General features: G+C 43.0%; 2 protein-coding genes across 4 annotated transcripts in view; one reads left to right on the forward strand and one right to left on the reverse strand.

Moving 5' to 3' along the window:
- The window catches only part of SPG11 (SPG11 vesicle trafficking associated, spatacsin), a 54,872-nt gene extending 47,766 nt beyond the window's left edge, over positions 1-7,106 (reverse strand). Inside the window, exons 1-7 of the mRNA XM_056571574.1 lie at positions 6,984-7,106; positions 3,990-4,116; positions 3,645-3,853; positions 2,190-2,377; positions 1,091-1,318; positions 371-545; positions 212-295 (exon numbers count right to left, since the gene is read on the reverse strand). Of these exons, the coding sequence (XP_056427549.1) occupies positions 212-295; positions 371-545; positions 1,091-1,318; positions 2,190-2,377; positions 3,645-3,838 (869 nt within the window). The 5' untranslated portion in view covers positions 3,839-3,853; positions 3,990-4,116; positions 6,984-7,106. The remainder of the gene's footprint in view (positions 1-211; positions 296-370; positions 546-1,090; positions 1,319-2,189; positions 2,378-3,644; positions 3,854-3,989; positions 4,117-6,983) is intronic.
- Positions 7,004-20,744, forward strand: CIAO2A (cytosolic iron-sulfur assembly component 2A). Of its 3 annotated transcripts, none has more exons than XM_056571577.1 (5): positions 7,039-7,231; positions 8,672-8,836; positions 9,866-9,915; positions 16,068-16,113; positions 20,323-20,744. In XM_056571577.1, the coding sequence occupies exons 1-5, from the start codon at positions 7,054-7,056 to the stop codon at positions 20,418-20,420; spliced, it is 537 nt and encodes a 178-aa protein (XP_056427552.1). In that variant the 5' UTR covers positions 7,039-7,053; the 3' UTR covers positions 20,421-20,744. The 3 variants fall into 3 exon arrangements, with proteins under 3 accessions (XP_056427555.1, XP_056427552.1, XP_056427553.1); XM_056571578.1 differs by having other exon boundaries at positions 7,102-7,236; XM_056571580.1 differs by lacking the exon at positions 16,068-16,113 and having other exon boundaries at positions 7,004-7,231.
- The last annotated feature ends 1,981 nt before the right edge of the window (positions 20,745-22,725 follow it).

Genomic DNA, 22,725 nt, shown 5'->3' on the forward strand with positions numbered 1-22,725 from the left:
CAACCAATGACAATATGTCTGTATGCTGCCACCCCCATATTCTCCTGGGTTTACTCATGATTCTACAGCTACATCTTACACTATAAAAACCAACTGGCAACCCAAACAGCTTCCCATGAAATTCACCCCAATAGGTATGGTGTGTCTAAGATGGGGAATCAGGAACATATGTGAAAGATGAGAATCTCCTGAAAGAGCTCAATGTAGTCACCTGTCGGTCTGAGTTTCATTCCACAGAGACATCCCTGAGTGCCGCCCATTGCGCCATGTCTGCAATGCCAGTAGCATATTCCCCCTGCAAAAGAAGAGTAGTCATTTAATATTGCTCCAAATGCTTAGTTCCAACAGATTACATAGACCAGAGATTTACCTTAAATTTTCACTTATCCTCAAGGGAACAAAACAAGAACTGCTGGAGGAGACAACAATTAGTTCTAGATTTGGAGACACACAAATACTTTTCAGTGGTTCTGATGTTTCAATGTCAATCATTGAGGGAAGTTCAATGTCAGCCACTAGGGACCCATCAAGGGTGTCAAAAACATCTGAGAAAACAAGTCAAGGGAACAAAACCACTACTGAGCTTCATGATAAGATCAGAATTAATACAAGGAATCAACTCAAATTGTTGGCATGAATATAAAATATCCTGTGCCCTTAATTCCGAAGGTACCTCTTTGTCCAGATGGGGTGTGTGGTTTGAGAGCCGACATAATACAGTGCAGATATAATTCAATCAAATAAATGTACCAATGTTAGATAGACCTTTCCGGATTTACACACTCGCATTGTACACCTTATAAGGAGCGAGCACGATAATAAAGTTTTGTTTAATTTCTGTTTTATGTTTAAATATGTAATTTACTCAGCATTATCATATGGATATGTATTCATTCATGTAACCTTTGTATACTTGGTCACAAAGTGACTTATTTCTATATACCATATTCCCTTTAGATGTACTATTTTTAAATCTGTTACTTTTCTATAGAAATCTTGAAATAAAAATTTTCATGTAAAAAAAAAAAAAAAAGATCAGAATTATGGTTAGCTGTCCCACAAGAGGGGAACTACTGTACATAAAGGATACAAATGAACCCTGAATTGTCCAGTAGAAAAAGAATGTCATGTCTGAAACATGCATCTGAGATGTGCTCCACGGTCTCTGGGTCCAGGTCCACACAAAAACAAGACACAAGGCTTGGGTTCTGGTCCTTCTTAGAGTAACAGAGATGTACAAAGATGCTACCGCTGAGCAAAATAGAAATGTCATCACCATGAAGAGACAGGAGGCGAACTGAGGACAAGGAAGGAACACCTGAGGATAAGGAATATTACTGGTTAATGGAATTACAAGGTAAACGGAGTTCTATGGAATAAGAATAAAGTCTGTTCTATTTTAGAATCTGTTGCACTGTTGTCCATGGGCTGCATTTAGAATTGCAGCTCAGCAACATTCAAGTGAATTGTCTGTAATACCAGGCACAGCATATGAACAAGGATGGCGCTGTTTCAGAAAAAAATTACCCATAAGAGCCTTTTTTTTCTGATCACATACAATGCCTTTAAATCTGACGTGTTAGCTGGTTTCCAGGGTATATAGTAAGGGAATATAGGTATAGCTGTATAGAACTTTTGACCATGAGAGGAATGCCCAGTGGGCTTCAAAGCCTAATCTGCATGTCTTTTATTAAATCTGATATCTCACTGCTGAAGGGGTCAATTAACTATTGCCATACTCTTCCTTTATATCAGTGTTTCCCAACCAGGGTGCCTTCAGCTGTTGCAAAACTACAACTCCCAGCATGCCCAGACAGCCGTTGGCTGTCTGGGCATGCTGGGAGTTGTAGTTATGCAACAGCTGAAGGCACCCTGGTTGGGAAAACACCAACTTGGGGCATTCGGGTTATGTGTATATAAAAAGTAGTCAAATATTTGTTTGACTATAGATGATATGCATGACATGTAGTCATGCTGGGAAAGCAACAGGCTTTGAAGGGGTTTTTAAATATTGGTGGCCTATGTGCCATTGTTCAGTGGGGAACTAAGATGCCCAATATGGACCCTGCTCCTCTCACCCACTCCTCCATGACTTTTAACAAGTCTATATGAAATAGTGTGATTTGATTAAACAACATAACTCTATTCAAGATTAGTATAAAACTATTTTTGTGAGGACTCATACTCACAAACATGATTCTCTGCACAGAGTTGCCTCAATCTGTCTTCATCACAGCGACAGAGAGTAGTCAATACCACCTGCCCATCCTCCGTACAGACTTCCCAGGCACATAAATCATTGTTCTGTCCCAGTGTCAAGAGACGTGGGTTTTGGTGCAGCATGGTCTCGCTATGGTTCTCATCTTCCCACTGAAATCTGGGACAAAAACATTACAGGTTATAGGTGACAGCAGAAAATAATACAGGTCAGGGCAGATTAAGTAATATTACCTTACAAATGTGCTGTTATACACAGGAGAGACGAATTACAGAGCTAGCATCTGTGTATACTGAAAATAAGTGCAACACATACACAGCCTAATGCCTCGTGTCAGTCTTCTAACATGTGCATCTGTGTAAGTCATATTACTACCTCTACAAGCAGAAGAGATGTTGGTAACAGATGACAGCAGACACAACACCCTACAGGTGAACACACATTCGTCACATATACAGTACAGACCAAAAGTTTGGACACACCTTCTCATTCAAAGTTTTCTATATTTTCATGATTATGAATATTGTAGATTCACACTGAATGCATCAAAACTATGAATTAACACATGTGGAATTATATACATAAAAAAAAAGTGTGAAACAACTGAAAATATGTCATATTCTAGCTTCTAGCCACCTTTTGCTTTGATTACTGCTTTGCACACTCTTGGCATTCTCTTGATGAGCTTCAAGAGGTAGTCACCTGAAATGGTCTTCCAACAGTCTTGAAGGAGTTCCCAGAGATGCTTAGCACTTGTTGGCCCTTTTTTGCCTTCACTCTGCGGTCCAGCTCACCCGCAAACCATCTCGATTGGGTTCAGGTCCGGTGACTGTGGAGGCCAGGTCATCTGGCGCAGCACCCCATCAATCTCCTTCTTGGTCAAATAGCCCTTACACAGCCTGGAGGAGTGTTTGGGGTCATTGTCCTGTTTAAAAATAAATGATGGTCCAACTAAACGCAAACCGGATGGAATAGCATGCCGCTGCAAGATGCTGTGGTAGCCATGCTGGTTCAGTATGCCTTCAATTTTGAATAAATCCCCAACAGTGTCACCAGCAAAGCACCCCCCCCCCCCCCCCCACCATCACACCTCCCCTCCTCCTCCACACCAGCACACCTGTGAAGGGAAAACCATTTCAGGTGACTACTTCTTGAATCTCAACAAGAGAATGCCAAGAGTGTGCAAAGCAGTAATCAAAGCAAAAGGTGGCTACTTTGAAGAACCTAGAATATGACAGATTTTCAGTTGTTTCACACTTTTTTGTTATGTCTATAATTCCACATGTGTTAATTCATAGTTTTGATGCCTTCAGTGTGAATCTACAATTTTCAGAGCAATGAAAATAAAGAAAACTTTGAATGAGATGGTCCAAACTTTTGGTCTGTACTGTATATACCACCAGTAAATCTAAGCAAAAGGACTTACTGAGTAAACAGTCCATCCAGTTGTGTACGGTTGCCATGCGCTGTTCCAGAGGTGAAGACTGTGAGAGAAAGGCGTCCTTCTGGCAGGAGGCTACATAAAGTGAGGTTTCTGAGCCTGGTTAAAGACACCTTTAGTGGCAGCTCCGTCCAGTCTTTTAAATTAATAGAAGGATCCAAAAGGACACTTAGTTCCATTTTCCCACTGAAAATCTAAAATTATGCAAAAAAAAACTAATTAAAAAAATCTTTATTTAATAGTTACATATCTATGCATATCTGTCAACAATAGAATAGATAGTGTCAAAATGGTGCGCCTGGTGTTCTTTTCATTTCCTTTCAGAATTACCTCCTAACGTGTCAAGCGCTGGTGTTCACACATGATCAGTAGCTCAGTCGCTTCACTTGGATCCTCTTGTACACAGGCAGCGCAGTGATTCTTGCTTTTGTGCAGGAGAGCCAATACGATCAGTGCACTAGAAGGGGAACCAAAAAATTATCGAGGATGCCACAACAACATTTGTCCACTCAGGAAGCAACACTGATTGACAATCAATTTCACATGCTGTTGTGCAAATGGAACAGACAACAGGTGGAAATTATGGGCAATTAGCAAGACACCCCCAATAAAGGAGTGTTTCTGCAGGTGGTGGCCACAGACCACTTCTTAGTTCCTATGCTTCCTAGCTAATGTTTTGGTCACTTTTGAATGCTGGCAGTGCTTTTACTCTAGTAGTAGCATGAGTCTACAACCCATACAAGTGGCCCAGGTAGTGCAGCTAATCCAGGATGGCACATTAATGCTGTGGCAAGATGGTTTGCTGTGTCTGTCAGCGTAGTGTCCAGAGCATGGAGGCGCTACCATGAGACAGGCCAGTACATCAGAAGACATGGAGGAGGCCGTAGGAGGGCAACAATACAGCAGGACAGTTACCTCCAGCAGGCCACAAATGTGCATGTGTCTCACGCCCCCTCCCATAGACATGCATTGAGGGGGCGGGCGTGACGTCACAAACTTCGGTTCCGTGGTCGGGACCCAGACCCTCCAGCGCTTCCAGAGCAGAAACAGGTGGATGCCGCATGCTGTATTGCGGGGGTCCCCAGCGACGGGACCCCCATGATCAGACATCTTATCCCCTATAACTCATGCACAAACAGCAACAAGGGCAAGAAGCCACGGCTGGTCCACTATCAAATATCAATACCAACACATTAGAACCAGATCATGCAAAATATCAATATCTTTATTAAACACATATGCACAAAGTACACATACAGATAAGGAAACGAAAAAAATATAAAATAAAATCAAGGCACTAAAATAACAGCCACAGAAGATGGAGGCAGACAAGATGTATGGCACAACTTCATGGAATACAAGGAAATCCAGGTGTACAAGAAGATACAGATGTTAATAAGTAATCACTGAATGCAATCCATAGAATATGCAATCAAGTATAAAGAATAAAGGGTGCATCAGTGAAAAACCAAAACATGTCCTAAAATTTAAATAAAGTGGACAGAAATAACATAGGAAAAAGAAATGAAAAAGACACCATAAGGTCCTCCTGCCATGCAGCCACACACCTGCCTCCTCCTACCCCAACGTACGTTTCGCCTGTGCTTCATCTGACGAAGCACAGTCGAAACGTACGTTGGGGCAGGAGGACCTTATGGTGTCTTTTTCATTTCTTTTTCCTGTGTTATTTCTGTCCACTTTATTTTCATTTACAAATCTGTTTAACTTTCTGGAGCCAGTTGATATATAAAAAAAATTCCTGGAATACCTCTTTAAACAACTTTCTAAACAGTCTTAATTACAAATTTCCTAAAATTATGCTGTTGTAGGGCGGTGTTTCCCAATCAGCTGTTGTAAAACTACAACTTCCAGGATGTCTGGGCAGAGTTGTAGTTTTGTAACAGCTGGAGGCACAGTGGTTGAGAAACCCTGCTGTAGAGTATGTACAACTCCAGTACATAGCTGTCTGTCCTGCTTCTTCTGACATGGATTAGACAGCAACCTGTTCTCCCCCTTCCTTATGAAGGGGAGAAAGAATAAGTTGCATATGGGAGATTAGAGTGTGGAGAGGGAGGAAAGCATACAGGGAGGGCTACTGTATGTTAGTAGAAAGATAACTTTGGAGGAAAGGGAAGGGGGACATAACAACCCCCTCTACATCAGTGTCTGTCAGCGCAAGGAAGAAGGGATCATGCATGGGCTGTAGAAGAAGAAATAAGCTCTGCTGATACATGACAACTAGTGAAGGCGCCAGCATCCTGGACACACAGACATTGTGTTCACACAACCATTATGAGGTATCCACAGGATAAGTGATATCCAACAGATGAGCGTATCACAAAGTGACAGCGTGCAAGCTCGCCAACCGCGCCATACACTGCAGAGTTCATGGAGCAGCTGCTGAGTAAGGGGCTGTTGCTCCACTGGGTCCAAGGGACCTGTAGTCATGTGATCAGATCACATGACCCCAACGATACTGTGTATAGAGCAAGATTTCTCAACCAGGGTGCCTCCAGCTGTTGCAAAACTTCAACTCCCAGCATACCCTGACAGCCGTTGGCTGTCCGGACATGCTGGGAGTTGTAATTTTGCAACAGCTGAAGGCACCCTGGTTGGGAAACATTGGGATATGGCAGTGGTCTCCAACCTGCGGACCTCCAGATGTTGCAAAACTACAACTCCCAGCATGCCCGGACAGCCGTTGGCTGTCCGGACATGCTGGGAGTTGTAGTTTTGCAACATCTGGGGGGGCCGAAGGTTGAAGACCAATGGGATAGGGCATAGCCACTGGGTAACTGTACCACCTAGCATCTCTCCATGTAAACACTAGAGATGAGCGAATTTACAGTAAATTCGATTCGTCACGAACTTCTCGGCTCGCCAGTTGATGACTTATCCTGAAAAAAATAAGTTCAGCTTTCAGGTACTCCCATGGGTTGGAAAAGGTGGATACCGTCCTAGGAGACTCTCTCCTAGGACTGTATCCACCTTTTCCAACCCACCAGAGTACCTGAAAGCTGAACTAATTTATGCAGGAAAATTCATCAACTGCCGAGCCGAGAAGTTTGTGACGAATCGAATTTACTGTAAATTCGCTCATCTCTAGTAACCACCAATAATAGGCAACCTTAAAAGACATGATGAACTGATGCAGTCTACCAGTTTACATTGTCATACAAAACCTAAAGGCTTCATTATCTGAAACTGCTGTACGGCCCCTTTAAATTTTTCCAAGTATGGGAGAGAGGAAAGGTAGTATTAAAACTAATGACTAGGAGAAGGAGAAGCGGCTCCGGTACACGTCAGTCACCTCCGCTCACTCACCGTCCAGTTTTTCCTTAGTTACAGTGCTGCCTGACTTGCCCAGGGCACCGCCATCTTTCCTTCAGATCACATGATCGAGCAGGTCAGGCGGAACCGTGACGTCACCGGCCGCTTGTGGTTGGCTGTTATGGGACGTCACGTCACGCGGTGGGCGGGGTTGGCATGGAGTTGCTGTCCGGGCTGCTGTCAGCTCTCCGCGGGGGATCCAAGGGACGGACCCGGGTCATGGAGGAGCGCGCCCTGGAAGTGTATGGTAACCGGCCGCTGGAGGGGGTGACAGCAGGGGGCGGGCTCGGGTCACCCCCAATACTACAGTCACGTGATCTATTACGCCCCCTTGCCCACCATGTGATTTGTGTGTTATATATGAATGTGCATCCTATACTGTATATGTTTCTATCAGCATTGTACAGATCCTGCCCCTATGTAACCGGATTCACACATGACGACCTCAGCCATGTCATGGTGTCATGTTCTCTTCCTGCTTTTCCCACACTAGCCCTATTGTTATATATAAGGTCCCCTACAGCTAAAGCCAGGGCCCCAAACAGGTCAACCTGCAAATAAATATGAAACTTCAGCTGCCACTTTAGTGGGTAAGGCATGCTGGGAGTTGTAGTTTTACAGAAAACAGAGGTCGTACAGGTTGCAAAAAAAAAAAAACGTATTTTCTTGTCATTCCTCAGCTATTCCCCCTGATGGTTGGCTGTTACCATTCCCCTTGTCAGTAGGGTGTAGCGCTATGTATTGTGATGCCGTCAGTACTCCTACTGTATAGAACAGTGGTCTCCAAACTGTGGACCTCCAGCTGCTGCAAAACTACAACTACTATCATCCCTTGACAGCCGTTGGCCATTTGGATATGCTGGAAGTTGTTGTTTTGCAACAGCTAGAGGTCCACATTTTGTTTTCCACTGGTATAGAATATGACCTATGGACAAAAAATGGTAACACCCTGTGGCCATTTCATTATCATACCAGGAGGAATAACAGAGGAATGAGCCAATGAATAGTTGTAATAAAAGTTGCTCCAGCAAAGGTTTTTTCTTAACGTGCCCCTGTCATAAAAAGAAAAAAAAGAAAAAACGAACGTGTCAAAAGTTTTGATTGGTCAGGTTCTCAGTGCTGACACCCCAACTGATCTCACTGCACGTAATAGGGCCGATGGACGAATATTATTGTGATCTGAGGAGGGAACACGCTACCATGTGCTTCTCCTGCTTGTTCTAATAATCGGCAATGATCTCACCCTTGAGACCCCGATCGATCAAAACCTTTAGCATATCTCTATAACATGATAATTTTTTTTTTTTTTTTTTTTGAGGGACTCTTTAAGCAAAAATTACTGATTTACTGAAATAGACACTTTGGGAGAGCATGTTAAAGACAAAACAGAAGCTATACTCATCTACCCTGATCCCCTTGCAGCTCTTGGTTTAACATCTCCCGATCCCCACTCATCACCAACTACTTCCTGGTTCCTGTTGATGCTTCATCTCAGCAGGACCTGCCCGCTCAGGATACAGCTGTGTCCTGCCTCAGTCTGTGATTGGCTGAGCGGGCAGGTCCTGCTGAGATTACACATCAACAGGAACAAGGAAGTATTCAGTGTTGAGTTGGGAATGGGAGATATTAGACCAGAAGCTGCAGGTCTTGTTATAAAAGCTGTGTTCTTATTATTCCCCCAGATATAATCCGGAGTATTCGGGATCCGGAGAAGCCGAGCACATTAGAAGACCTCGAGGTTGTGTCAGAGAGTTGTGTAACGGTAGAGGAGCTGGATGATGAATGTTTCCTGGTGATCATCAAGTTCACACCAACTGTGCCGCATTGCTCCCTGGCCACACTTATTGGTAAGAGAGCTCTTTACAGTGTTATACCAAAGAGGTAAACCAGCTATGTATGCAGTACCAAAGAGGTAAACCAGCTATGTGTGCAGTGCCAAAGAGGTAAATCAGCTATGTGTGCAGTACCAAGGAGGTAAACCAGCTATGTGTGCAGTACCAAAGAGGTAAACTAGCTATGTGTGCAGTACCAAAGAGGTAAACCAACTATGTGTGCAGTACCAAAGAGATAAACCAGCTATGTGTGCAGTACCAAAGAGATAAACCAGCTATGTGTGCAGTACCAAAGAGGTAAACTAGCTCTGTGTGCAGTACCAAATAGGTAAACCAACTATGTGTACAGTACCAAAGAGATAAACCAGCTATGTGTGCAGTACCAAAGAGATAAACCAGCTATGTGTGCAGTACCAAAGAGGTAAACTAGCTCTGTGTGCAGTACCAAATAGGTAAACCAACTATGTGTGCAGTACCAAAGAGGTAAGCTATCTCTGTGTGCAGTACCAAAGAGGTAAACCAACTATGTGTGCAGTACCAAAGAGGTAAGCTAGCTATGTGTGCAGTACCAAAGAGGTAAACCAGCTATGTATGCAGTACCAAAGAGGTAAACCAGCTATGTGTGCAGTATCAAAGAGATAAACCAGCTATGTGTGCAGTATCAAAGAGATAAACCAACTATGTGTGCAGTACCAAAGAGGTAAACTAGCTCTGTGTGCAGTACCAAAGAGGTAAACTAGCTCTGTGTGCAGTACCAAAGAGGTAAACTAGCTCTGTGTGCAGTACCAAAGAGGTAAACCAGCTATGTATGCAGTACCAAAGAGGTAAACCAGCTTTGAAATAGCATAGCCAATGTAAAATGTCGCAAAAGTTAGCACATTTTCTGTGCCAAACAATAGTTGTAGTGTTGTCATAAATCTTGTGTGTGCAACTCATATAAATGTGCCTCTATATGTCTTGTATACAATCTGCAGGTGTAGTAGGGTTTTCATATGCTTCTCACCTTTTTTTTATTGGGAATTTTATATCTCTCCTGACCTGCAGGTCTGTGCCTGAGAGTCAAGCTGCAGAGGTGCTTATCATTCAAGCACAAGGTAAGAGATCATTGTACTATACCGGTCCTGGACATATTATGGGATGTTTATTTTTTATTTAAATTTTTTTACGTGAATAGTAGACGCGTTTTTACAGGGGTTATAGGAGATTTATCAAGCTGTCTTTGGATACATTCACAAATGGAGGATTTGCTGGAGACGTAGGGAGGAATGTATTATTGTATTTATATTTTTCTGTGTACATTTAAATGGGCACTGTCAGAAACAAAAACTATTTATATGTTGTACATCTAGGCAAAACACTAACTTTTCTAATATACTTCATAAGAATTTTTTATTTTATTTTAAAATCATGGCTTTGTCCAAGCTGAAGCATAGGCATGGACAAAGTCCAGTAAGTGAGGGTCGGCTTGCACTCCTCTGTGCCCTCTCCTGTCTGATAGCACTCCTCTGTGCTCTCTCCTGTCTGATAGAACTCCTCTGTGCTCTCTCCTGTCTGATAGCACTCCTCTGTGCTCTCTCCTGTCTGATAGGACTCCTCTGTGCTCTCTCCTGTCTGATAGGACTCCTCTGTGCTCTCTCCTGTCTGATAGCACTCCTCTGTGCTCTCTCCTGTCTGATAGCACTCCTCTGTGCTCTCTCCTGTCTGATAGCACTCCTCTGCGCTCTCTCCTGTCTGATAGGACTCCTCTGCGCTCTCTCCTGTCTGATAGGACTCCTCTGTGCTCTCTCCTGTTTGATAGCACTCCTCTGTGGTCTCTGCTGTCTGATAATACTCCTCTGTGCTCTCTCCTGTCTGATAGCACTCCTCTGTGCTCTCTCCTGTCTGATAGCACTCCTCTGTGCTCTCTCCTGTCTGATAGCACTCCTCTGTGCTCTCTCCTATCTGATAGCACTCCTCTGTGCTCTCTCCTGTCTGATAGCACTCCTCTGTGCTCTCTCCTGTCTGATAGAACTCCTCTGTGCTCTCTCCTGTCTGATAGCACTCCTCTGTGCTCTCTCCTGTCTGATAGAACTCCTCTGTGCTCTCTCCTGTCTGATAGGACTCCTCTGTGCTCTCTCCTGTCTGATAGCACTCCTCTGTGCTCTCTCCTGTTTGATAGCACTCCTCTGTGGTCTCTGCTGTCTGATAATACTCCTCTGTGCTCTCTCCTGTCTGATAGCACTCCTCTGTGCTCTCTCCTGTCTGATAGCACTCCTCTGTGCTCTCTCCTGTCTGATAGCACTCCTCTGTGCTCTCTCCTATCTGATAGCACTCCTCTGTGCTCTCTCCTGTCTGATAGCACTCCTCTGTGCTCTCTCCTGTTTGATAGCACTCCTCTGTGCTATCAGACACAGATAAGTGCTAGCCCACCCTCACTTACTGGACTTTGTTCATGCCTGTGCTTCAGCTTGGATAAAGCCATGATTTTATAAGCCATGATTTCTATAAAAAGGAAATAAAATTTTCTTATGAAGTATATTAGAAAGGTTAATGTTTTGCCAAGATGTACAATATATAAAAAGTATTTGAATCTGACAGTGCCCATTTAACTTTAGCCCTTTTGCAAAATGTGCACTTTATAAAGTCACATGTTTTTGCTTTTGCAGTGGTTACCAATTTATCATATGCAACTGTTTAAAAAAACAAAACAAAAAAAGCACAAAAATGACCAACATCCGAAATTTTTGGCAAACTCACTCCAGGCCAGACAATACTTTGAAACTTAGATCAACGCTATTTCTTAAGAAATTTTTTGATACGTGACGATTAACACATATGATAACTGCAACATCGAAGAGGGGATTTATCAATGTAACTAAATGGTTGAACGCCGCTTTAAGTCTGCAGTAGATCCTGTGCATCTGAATATACCCTAATAGTAAGATTCTCTTTGTTGCCCCTAGCAACCAATCACAGCTCAGCTTTCATTTTACCAGATCAATAGGAGACATGAAAGCTGAGCTCTGATTGGTTGCTATGAGCAACACATAATTTTCCAATAAGACAGCTTAATAAATCTGCCCCAATGTCTTACTGATTAGTATGGGGAGTTGTCAGTTGGGCACCCAATCTCTTGTCAAATCTCTGTTGTACCCCATGAGAAATTCTCTTGAATTAATTAAGGATGTTCCCCATTACAAAGGGGTATTCTACACTCCCACCCATGCTAGGTGCAGGGAACAATAAGGACCCATGTACACTGAGTATTTTCTTTGCTGAATTTGCTCAGTGGATCTGCACCACTCAGAATTGATGCTTATTTTGTGCTGAATTTCACCACAGAAATAGGCATTGGAAATCAAAGTCCCATTGACGAATGACCTTTTAGAAGCAGAGTCCCCCGAATGACATGTTCATTCTATCGGTATAGCCTGGAATTTCCATAGTGTGTACTGAGCAGTAGAATCCTATTGAGATCAAAATGATTGTGCAGCAAGTGGATTCCGCTCTGATTTTCCTCTTGGAAATTGTAAGCAGAATTTACTCAGTGTGCATGGGCCCTAACACTGCCACATTTAAGAACTCTAAGCACCTATGCACACTAGGAAATTCAGCAAGTAATTTCCTCACTGAATCAGTTCCATCCAGAATCAGTGCTTATTTCTCTTGGATATCTCTGCACATGCAGTGCAGCAAATTCATAGCCATCATATATAACACACACATCACATGGTGGGGAGAGTAATAGATCACATGACTGTAGTATTGGGGGGTGACCCGAGCCCACCCCCTACTGTCACCCCTTCCAGCGGCCGGGTACCATTCACTTCCGAGGCGCGCTCCTCCATGACCCGGGTCCGTCTTTTAGATCCCCCACGGAGAGCTGACAGCAGCCCGGAGAGCAACTCCGTCCACCGCGTGACATCACGTGTCATTCGGTGCAGCGTCGCATGACCCACGACAATAAATATTCATATTGAGCAGGCATGCCCGCCTCCAGCACGCACTTCACTGAAGATGGATGTGGCTTTTCGGAGGGACAGATCTCCGGAGTGCAGGTATGTATTTAACCCATTAACCCCTCATCTGTCTTCTGTTCACCCACACTATAATGTGGAATGGTTTTAGTGTGGGTGAACAGATTACCATTTTCCTTTAACTTATAAGCTTTTTCAGGTGGATTCTGCCAAAAAGAATGAATATGTTCATTATTTCAGCAGAATCTATATCCATGTTGAAGGTTCTGCTATGGAATTTCCATAGTTTGCACTAAGCAGCAGAATCCTATTGAGATCAATGGGATTCTGCTGAAAGAGGATTCCTCTGAGAATTAATTCCAGGCGCAATATACATAGTGTGCATGGGCCCTTAATAAGAAAACACAACTCTTGCCTTTATTATTTTAAAGGAAAGTGCTTCTTGGTCATGTATATAGATAAAAGGTAAGTATGGGGAGGGAATGAAACTTAACTTTTACTCAAAGATTAGATAAAAAAAACACACATAGGTAGTGAGTGTTCCATAGGTAATGTCATGTAGTATATTACCATCTAATATGACGCCTTACAAAATTACACAAGCTGTTAAACTCATACATGTGTGTGTATATATATATATATATATATATATATATATATATATATATATATATATACATGAAATGCAATACAGAGATAGTCACTATCCCAGTGTAACTTGTCTCCAGCACTACCCGACGCATTTCAGACACTGTTAAATTGTCCTCCTCAGGGGCTAAGGGGGAGACAGTGACCTAGAAGGAAACCAAATTCACTGTTGCATATATTTGTTTCATATTAGCTGAGGAGTTGCTGATACAGTAGCGGCTCCTAATGAGAAATCTTGTGCTTAAAGAGTATCATAGGATTTTAAAAGATTGCACAAGCATTAGTGAGCAGGAATAGCCTGTGATCCAGTCAGATGACCTGTTAGGCGTATTTGCGTCCGTGCTCCTGTATGCGCATACACTCATAGGGGACTATTCATAGCAATACCATGATTGCTAATACTGATCTGTTCTATGTATAGGACATAGAACAGATCAGTGTTTTCGGTGATCTTCTGCTCTGGTCTGCTCGATCTCAGACCAGAGCAGGAGACGCCGGTAGCCGGACAGAGGCAGGTGAGGGGACCTCCGTGCGGCGTTCTGAATGATCGGATCCCCGCAGCAGCGCTGCGGGCGATCCGATCATTCATTCAAATCTGTATTGATCCCGGCACCTGAGGGGTTAATGGCGGACGCCCGCGAGATCGCGAGCGTCGGCCATTGCCGAGGGGTCCCTGGCTGCGATCAGCAGCCGGGATCAGCCACACATGACACGGGCATCGCTCCGATGCCCGTGGTTATGCACAGGACGCAAATGTACGTCCTGGTGCGTTAAGTACCACCGCACCAGGACATACATTTACGTCCTGCGTCCTTAAGGGGTTAATGTATGCCCTCTTCAGGCATGTCCTCTGTACAGACCCAAGAATAATATCTGACACTGGTAGAAAAGTGTAGTACACAGACAGTGTCATCATTTACACATAACTGGGATATGTATGTTCCTTTTGGATTTTTTGCTTGATTTTGTACAGGGGAAATTGTATTTATTTATTTATTTTTTCCCTTTATTATGCTTTATTGGGTATACAAACCATACACTAATTAGCAAGTAGTGTAAACAATAAGTTTCATACAATAAATTGCACACACCCCCATAAATCCAAAACAACTACAAACCCCCCTCCCCCCAGCCCGTCCCGTACCCCCCCCCCCTTCCCCCCTGCCCCTACACACTCCCCGGGGAATATTGAAAAGATGAATAGAAGGAGGAAAAAGAAAACACCTCCTCGTACTCAAATGCTGCAGACCATCTCTATGAATAGAGACATCTGTACAAATGTATTTAAAGTTTGTGTTTAGTTTTATTTTTTTGCAATGGAATGTCAGCATATAGCAGTGTCAATGTATAAGAGCAGTGTGGTCCGGCACTAAACGCAACTAGGGAAAGTCCGCTGTGGGAGTTAGCAGCAGTAAAAGCTTACAAGCAATGGATATGCGGTGGTGCAGTATCCGTAGTGGCGAATGGCAATGGGACAACAAATAGAAGAGACGAGACAGCACTCACCATCCAAGTAGACTTTATTGCTCAGTGTTTGGAGGCATCCGAAAAAGACACAGGTTGAAGCGGGGAGCACAGCCGGGACAGACTGTTTCACGTGATTAGCGCTTCCTCAAGCCGGTGTACTTGGATGGTGAATGCTGTCTCGTCTCTTCTATTTTTCCCACCAGCATATAGCAGTGTTGAGCTGAAATGCCGTACGTTGGGAACACAGGTCTATAGGATGCAGAAATTACCGTACTATATTTAGTGTTTTGTGTCTGCATATTCCTAAGCAGAATGCATCAGTCATCATCTATGGGGCCAACCTAGAAGAACTGATTACAGAACTTAGGCTCTGTTCACATATGCTAGAGGTTGGGAGAGTTTTCCAGTGTACACCGAATGGCCACTGTATTAGAGATGCACATCTGCCAGCAAGTTGGACCTCCTTTGGCCTTCTAAGGTTCATAGATTCACATTTCATATTCCAAATTCTGACCTGGTGCAACTGGATTCATCTGACCAGACACATTTTTTGTGTCTAGGCTTCTCATATACTTGTAATATGAGAAGCCTCATTTTTTGTGTTTAGGCTTCTCAAATATTTGTAATATTTTATATACTGCAAATTTGGTAAATTGTAAATATATCTTAAGTCTGTCGAGAGTTCTCTGTTTAGTCAATAATCTCTTTGTAGCCATGAATAAAATTTAACCGCTCCAAATTGCCTGCAATGATACAGGCTGGCCACCAGGTGGCAGCATATTTACATATTGTTATGGAAATTCCCCTTGGTGTGGGACATGCCATTTCTGTGCTGAGTACTTTTAACCTTTTAAATGCTGATGGATTAAGCACATTGCAAGGCAGAGGAATAAATTACAAATCCTGGTTTCACACACCCACAGTCCTGGCATCGTCCTTTGGACCGCAGGGATATCTGGCAGGTTGTCTGCATTCTTCACTCTTCCAGACACTCTGGTAAAGTCCTGACCTGCAGTTTTGCAGTGTTTTTTTATGGGAATATGGGAAGCTAGTGTCATATAATCCACTCGCAAACAATGTAATACATTGTGCCAGACCTGTACCTGCCATCATGTTCTGCTTCTTTGATCCCACACTGCTACAGTGGGTGAGTTCATGTCCTTCTTCTGTTTCAGCTGGAGATCTATATTTCCGAAGGGACGCACTCAACAGAGGAGGATAGTAAGTTCTTGCTGCTTTTGCCAATCAGACAAACTTGCTGAAATTGGGATATGAGTTTAGGACAGAGTTTCCCAAACTGGGTGCCTCCAGCTGTTGCAAAACTACAACTCCAAGCATGCCCGGATAGCCAAAGGCTGAGAGTTGTAGTTTTGCAACAGCTGGAGGCACCATGGTTGGGAAACACTGGATTAGGAGAATGTTGCTTTCTACAGATGATATAGTGTAAGGCCCCTTTCACACTACCGTTGTCACCCTGCAAAAACTCCTGTTGTGAACTCCTATCTGAAAGTCCCTAATACGGCCGTCAAAAAATCCCATTCATATCAATGGGATTTTCTGACCATCCTGCAGCACCAGTTATGTCCCGTTATGAATGACAGCCATTATTATTGACGGCACAAAAGAAACATAGAATGTGTCGGCAGATGAGAACCATTTGGCCCATCTAGTCTGCCCAATATTCTGAATACTATTAATAGTCCCTGGCCCTATCTTATATGAAGGATAGCCTTATGCTTATCCCATGCATGCTTAAACTCCTTCACTGTATTTGCAGCGACCACTTCTGCAGGAAGGCTATTCCATGCATCCACTACTCTCTCAGTAAAGTAATACTTCCTCATGTTACTTTTAAATCTTTGCCCCTCTAATTTAAAACTATGTCCTCTTGTAGTTTTTTTTTCTTTTAAATATGCTCTCCTCGTTTACCGTGTTGATTCCCTTTATGTATATAGAATTTTCTATCATATCCCCTCTGTCTCTTGTTTCTTCAAAACTATACATGTTAAGGTCCTTTTAACCTTTCCTGGTAAGTTTTATCCTGCAATCCATGTACTAGTTTAGTAGCTCTTCTTTGAACTCTCTCTAGAGTATCTATATCCTTCTGGAGATACGGCCTCCAGTACTGCGCACAATACTCCAATTGAGGTCTCACCAGTGTTCTGTACAGCAGCATGAGCACTTCTCTCTTTCTACTGCTTATACCTCTCCCTATACATCCAAGCATTCTGCTAGCATTTCCTGCTGCTCTATTACATTGTCCTCCTACCTTTAAGTCCTCTGAAATAATGACTCCTAAATCCCTCTCCTCAGATACTTAGGTCAGAACTGTCATATATTCTGCCTGAGGGTTTTTATGCCCCAGGTGCATTATCTTGCACTTATCTGCATTACATTTCAGTTGCCAGAGTTCTGACCATTCTTCTAGTTTGCCTAAATCCTTTTCCATTTGGCAGATCCCTCCAGGAACTTCAACCCTGTTACATAACTTTGTGTCATCAGCAAAAAGACATACCTTACCATCGAGACCTTTTGCGATATCACTAATGAAGATATTAAACAAAATTGGTCCCAGTACAGATCCCTGAGGTCCCCACTGGTGACAAGACCTTGCTCTGAATATTCTCCATTGACTACAACCCTCTGTTGTCTGTCACTCAGCCACTGCCTAATCCACTCAACAATATGGGAGTCCAAGCTCAAAGACTGTAGTTTATTGATAAGTCTTCTATGTGGGACAGTGTCAAAAGCCTTACTAAAATCTAGATATGCGATGTCTACTGCACCTCTGCCATCTATTATTTTAGTCACCCAGTCAAAAAAATCTATAAGATTTGTTTGATATGATCTCCCTGAAGTAAACCCATGTTGTTTTTCATCTTGCAATCCATGGGATTTTAGATGTTCCTATACTAATCCTATACAGATTTTTGTCCCTTCAAAATTAACTGCCATTAAAATTTTAAGGATATGGGTGACGGATGTACACAAATGACATCCCGTAGCACCCGTTATTTTAACGTCCGTTATGATCCGTTATTTGTACTGCGCATGCTCAGAACATGGAAATAAAATAACTGACTATAATGGATGAAATAACAGGTAATAACGGATGGAACATGTCTATTATTTTGACAGAATGCCTGTTAAAATAGCGGACATTGGTCATCCGTTATGTTCAGTTACATTATCTATTTTTTCATGACCTCTTTCTGCAGAAAAACGGCTGTTAAAAAACCAGGGACATGACGGTAGTGTAAAAGAAGCCTAAGGCCTATAGGTTACTGCTAAGTACATATTACCCATGTTATTGGCTCAACCACTTTTCATTGTCATCACTAGACTCCAGTCCTCAGGAACTATATAGAGTCTAGTTAAAAAAAAAATTTGGCCTTCTGCATAGTTATTGATCCATTTGCTCTAATACAGGGTTCAATGTGCATTATGTAGAAGGGTAGTAAAAAGTCCTGACATACGCTGTTCTGCAGAGTCTGACACTACAATAATAGAGAAAAGTGCACGACTGTGCCCCAAATATCCCCAAGGGTCTACATATGTGTTGCTGCCTCTTATCTTATTGATGACGCTGATTATTCAGCAAAATATGTAGGAAGGAGGGGGGGGGGGGGCAAGTTTCATGTTTTAGATCAGCCATTCCTGTGTTACCAGTCATGCCCCAGTCATTTTACATAGGTTTAGATTCTGATTCAGAACGGAATATTATTTTATCATTATTATTTATTTATTTATTTTATTTTAATCTTGGAACTATAGATTTTATTTTACTGTAACACGAAAATTATATTTTAGCGGTGGATACTCAGTAGTAAGGGTTTTGTGCCCCAGGCTTTTGACCTGAGTATTTGTGTTTATTTATGTATTGGGACTCCCTGCCCACCTTCCTTTTGAAGATTTTGTTATTTATCATATTCTGACCTCAGGGCAGATTCATACATGGTGTACTTTTTTTACCGTTTAGGCCATAATGAATACTCTGCATGTGTTGCATGTACGTTTTTCGCCAACTTGCCTCAGATAATACCCTTTGCAATGCAGACAGTAAAATTGGCAGCTTATCTACATGTAATACAGGCAGGATTTTAAGCAGATCTGGACCAGCCAAATCCATGGCAGAGAAAAACACATGTAAATCCCTTTAAGAGAGCCACTGTCTTCACTGCCGTTACGGGACTTTAAAAGGGTTTGTAATATTAAGGTGTCTTCATCTGATGTCTTTACCGCTCTGTCTGTAACATGCCCTCCGGGGTGAGGTTGCATGGAAACAATGATGACGCAATAATGCATCATGTGATCACCACATTCACAGGAACAAACTAATACAATAAGGGTGCATTCACACCATGTCTCCAAGATTCTGCTGCCGGATTCGGCTGCCGGATCCGGCAGCGGACACTTTTGAGGTTTGTTACTATGAATGTGGTGATCACATGATGCATTATTGCGTCATCATTGTTTCCATACAACCTCACCCCGGAAGGCATGTTACAGACTGAGAGCAGACTGGCACTGAATCTCATTCATTTAAATGCGCAGACCGGAGTCAGATAGTGACTCGGATCGGCTAATTTTTGCCAATTTTTTGGGCGGGACTGAAAACCACAATATACCACGATTTTCAGTCCGGCCCCAAAACCGGATATAGGGCAAACATGAGCCGACTGGAGATACTATCTTACTCTGGTCGGCTCATTTAAATGAATGAGATTCAGTGCCAGTCCGCTCTCAGTCTGTTTGGTGCTGGTTCTGAAATTTCCTAGCCGGATCTCTGAAACGTGGTGTGAATGCACCCTAATATAGTTTGTATAGTTAAAGAAAAAAGACAAGAGGCCATCGAGTTAAACCTTAGACCCTACTGTGTTGATTCAGAGGAAGGCAAAAAAAAACATGAGGCTGATGCCAATTGCCCCATGACAGAGAAAAAATTCCTTCCTGACCCCAATATGATATCAGAATAAATCCCTGGATCAATGTTCTATCCACATACCAAGTCTGCACATGTCAGTTAGGCTAGGTTCAGAATACGGAATCTCCGGGCAGAAAATTTCCGCCTGGAGATTCTGAGTTCCGCCTGCGCCGAGTGAATTAGTCGGCGCTAGGACCGCGCGGACACTGCAGTCTCCTATAGACTGCTATGTGTTCCGCTAGGATTTCCGCCTGAAGAAAGAGCAACCCCTTTCTTCAGGCGGAAATTTTCTAGCGGATTTTTCATTCGGAATTTGTGAAGCGGAAAACCATTCACTACACTATGCATTATAGTAAGCGGAATTTCTGCAGGAAATTTCAAAGCGAAAATTCCGGCAGAAATTCCGTAGTCTGAACCTAGCCTTACATTTACAAAGTTGCAGTTTTTCCTTGTGGGTTTGTTGCTTGCCATCCTTGTATTAATAAATCACATTTTATATCTACAAGTTAATAAACAGATAAACGATAAGGAACGAGTCTCGGCAGCAATGGAAAACCCAAATCTGCGAGAGATAGTGGAGCAGTGTGTTACTGAACCAGATTAGCTGGAGGAGTCCACCTTGAGGGGTACATGAAGATCTGGAACAAAGGACATGGACAATGAGATCTCTCCATGGAGACAGAATCATTGGACGTGCAATATCCGGGCAATTATTCATTTGCTCACTCGTGGACTGTAGCCTCGCTGGTCTCTGGGATGCCATGTTTTTATATGACCAGATGCCACACTCCATTATGCTGGAGCCTCTATCCATGGACTAGTAAATGGCCGGCATACCTAATAAAGTGGTAAGGAAGTAGTACATTATGAGCCTGGAGACCCGACTCTACACTGTGCGGACACAAATCAGAAATAAATCTGTTTTACATGCTTGTGCCTTATTAATGGAGCCGGCCTTCACATACATGAACGTCTGCAAATATTTCTCCTGTCAGCATGGCCTCACAACTACCAGTTTTGGGATTACTCACTTCTCTATAGAGCTGAAGCTGTGTATTTAACAAGTGACCTGTTTACTGACCCAAAGGGAACTCTGACATTAGTCTATGAGGTCATGACCTCTGGCCACAAGAACACAATATTGTTTCACAATGGTGGGGGTGAGATGAGCTTGTTTGAGGCTGTGAATCCATATGTCAACTAAAGGATGTCAGTTTATACTTTTTGTGGGCTACGTGTTCCAAGCAGGAGATCACAGTATCACAGGAGATCACAGTATATGGGGAGAGTGTACTTTTGTTCACAAGTAAATAATCAGCTGCGGATTGTATTGCTACCCATTGACTTCAACAGGTCCATTGCAAATCTTCAAACCCTCCACTACTATTGCTGATTTTCTGCAGACCGATTAAAGTCAATGGATACCAAAAATCCAATGAGGATTTTCCACCCAGAAAGTTTGCAGCAAATGCGTACATGGGAACGTACCCTTAGGCTACATTCACATGGGCAGATTAAGAATCGAAATACAGGCTTAGGGAAAGGGTGGGTAGGAACTATTGCTGTATAAACGTCAAACAGATGTGTACTTAAATTGAGGATAAACTGGCAAATACACAGCCCCTGAAGAGGTATGCAACGGGGGTGCAACATCCAATAACGGAAACAATCCATATAAACCATACAGTAGATAGCACTCACCCGGTCATGTAAAAAACAGTCCTTTATTCGTAATCCATTAAAAGTGCTTGCCCGATGAGGGAAGGGAGATCTGTGGTCAGCACTAGGCTGAGTGTAGGTCCTCCAGGAGATCTGTGGTCAGCACGAGGCTGAGTGTAGGTCCTCCAGGAGATCTGTGGTCAGCACGAGGCTGAGTGTAGGTCCTCCGGGAGATCTGTGGTCAGCACGAGGCTGAGTGTAGGTCCTCCGGGAGATCTGTGGTCAGCACGAGGCTGAGTGTAAGTCCTGGATTTTTCGCTGCGGGAAACCCGTGACGGCTCGCTGCAAACTTGCTTCTAAAAGACCTTTTGTGAACATAGGGTTACAGTGGATTAGAGAAGCTATACCTGAGATGTCATGTGTGATGTGACGTGTAGAGTCCTAGGTTACTCAATGTATAATATTTCTCATGATGTGGAGCTGTGATCAGAATTCTTGCAAAATGGTAGGTAGGTCACAGGACCCCATCTCAGATCTTCTTGACGGGTGTGCTATTTAAAGGGGTTATCCACCATAAAGTGATTTTAGTAGTACGTACCTGCCAGAACTGGGTATTTCCTGTTGAATTTCGTTCTCTATACTACACATCCCATAGTTCCATAGTTAGTAAGTATGAGGTCACTTCCCTCCCTCTAACACATCAGCCACCCCACCCACTGTGGTCCCTTCAATGCAATAAACCAGTGTTTTCTAACCAGTGTGCCTCCAGCTGTTGCAAAATACCTCTCCCACCCAGCAGTCGCTCCACCCATTGAGGCAGGACAGACTCCCTCTGATCACCTGACTAGTGATGCCAGGTCTTGAAGCACTGCAACTTGGGAAATCCCGAGACATGAGTCATTTTGTATGCTGAGAAGAATAAATATTAGGGCGATAATCACATAAGAATTGTGAGAAAACCGTCACACACAGGTACAGACACTTCATTATGAACTACAGTAACATTACAGCCCCTGTAGCATAGTCAAATAAAGAAAATTCCTCGAATACCCCTTTAAACTAGTGAAATGCTACAAAATTGGTAACAACACAGATTATACAGTGAAAGATCACCTTGTTGCGTTGCTGCATCGCTGATGGTGAAATTCGAATGAAGTGACATTCCAACCTTCAAGTAGCTACAACTGGAAGTCTGTCTTGGATAGATTTCTTCAAAGTAAGAATAAAAGACAGACAAGATGCGCAGCTAT

The sequence above is a fragment of the Hyla sarda genome, chromosome 4 (assembly GCF_029499605.1).
Source record: "Hyla sarda isolate aHylSar1 chromosome 4, aHylSar1.hap1, whole genome shotgun sequence".
NCBI classification, from domain to species: domain Eukaryota; kingdom Metazoa; phylum Chordata; class Amphibia; order Anura; family Hylidae; genus Hyla; species Hyla sarda.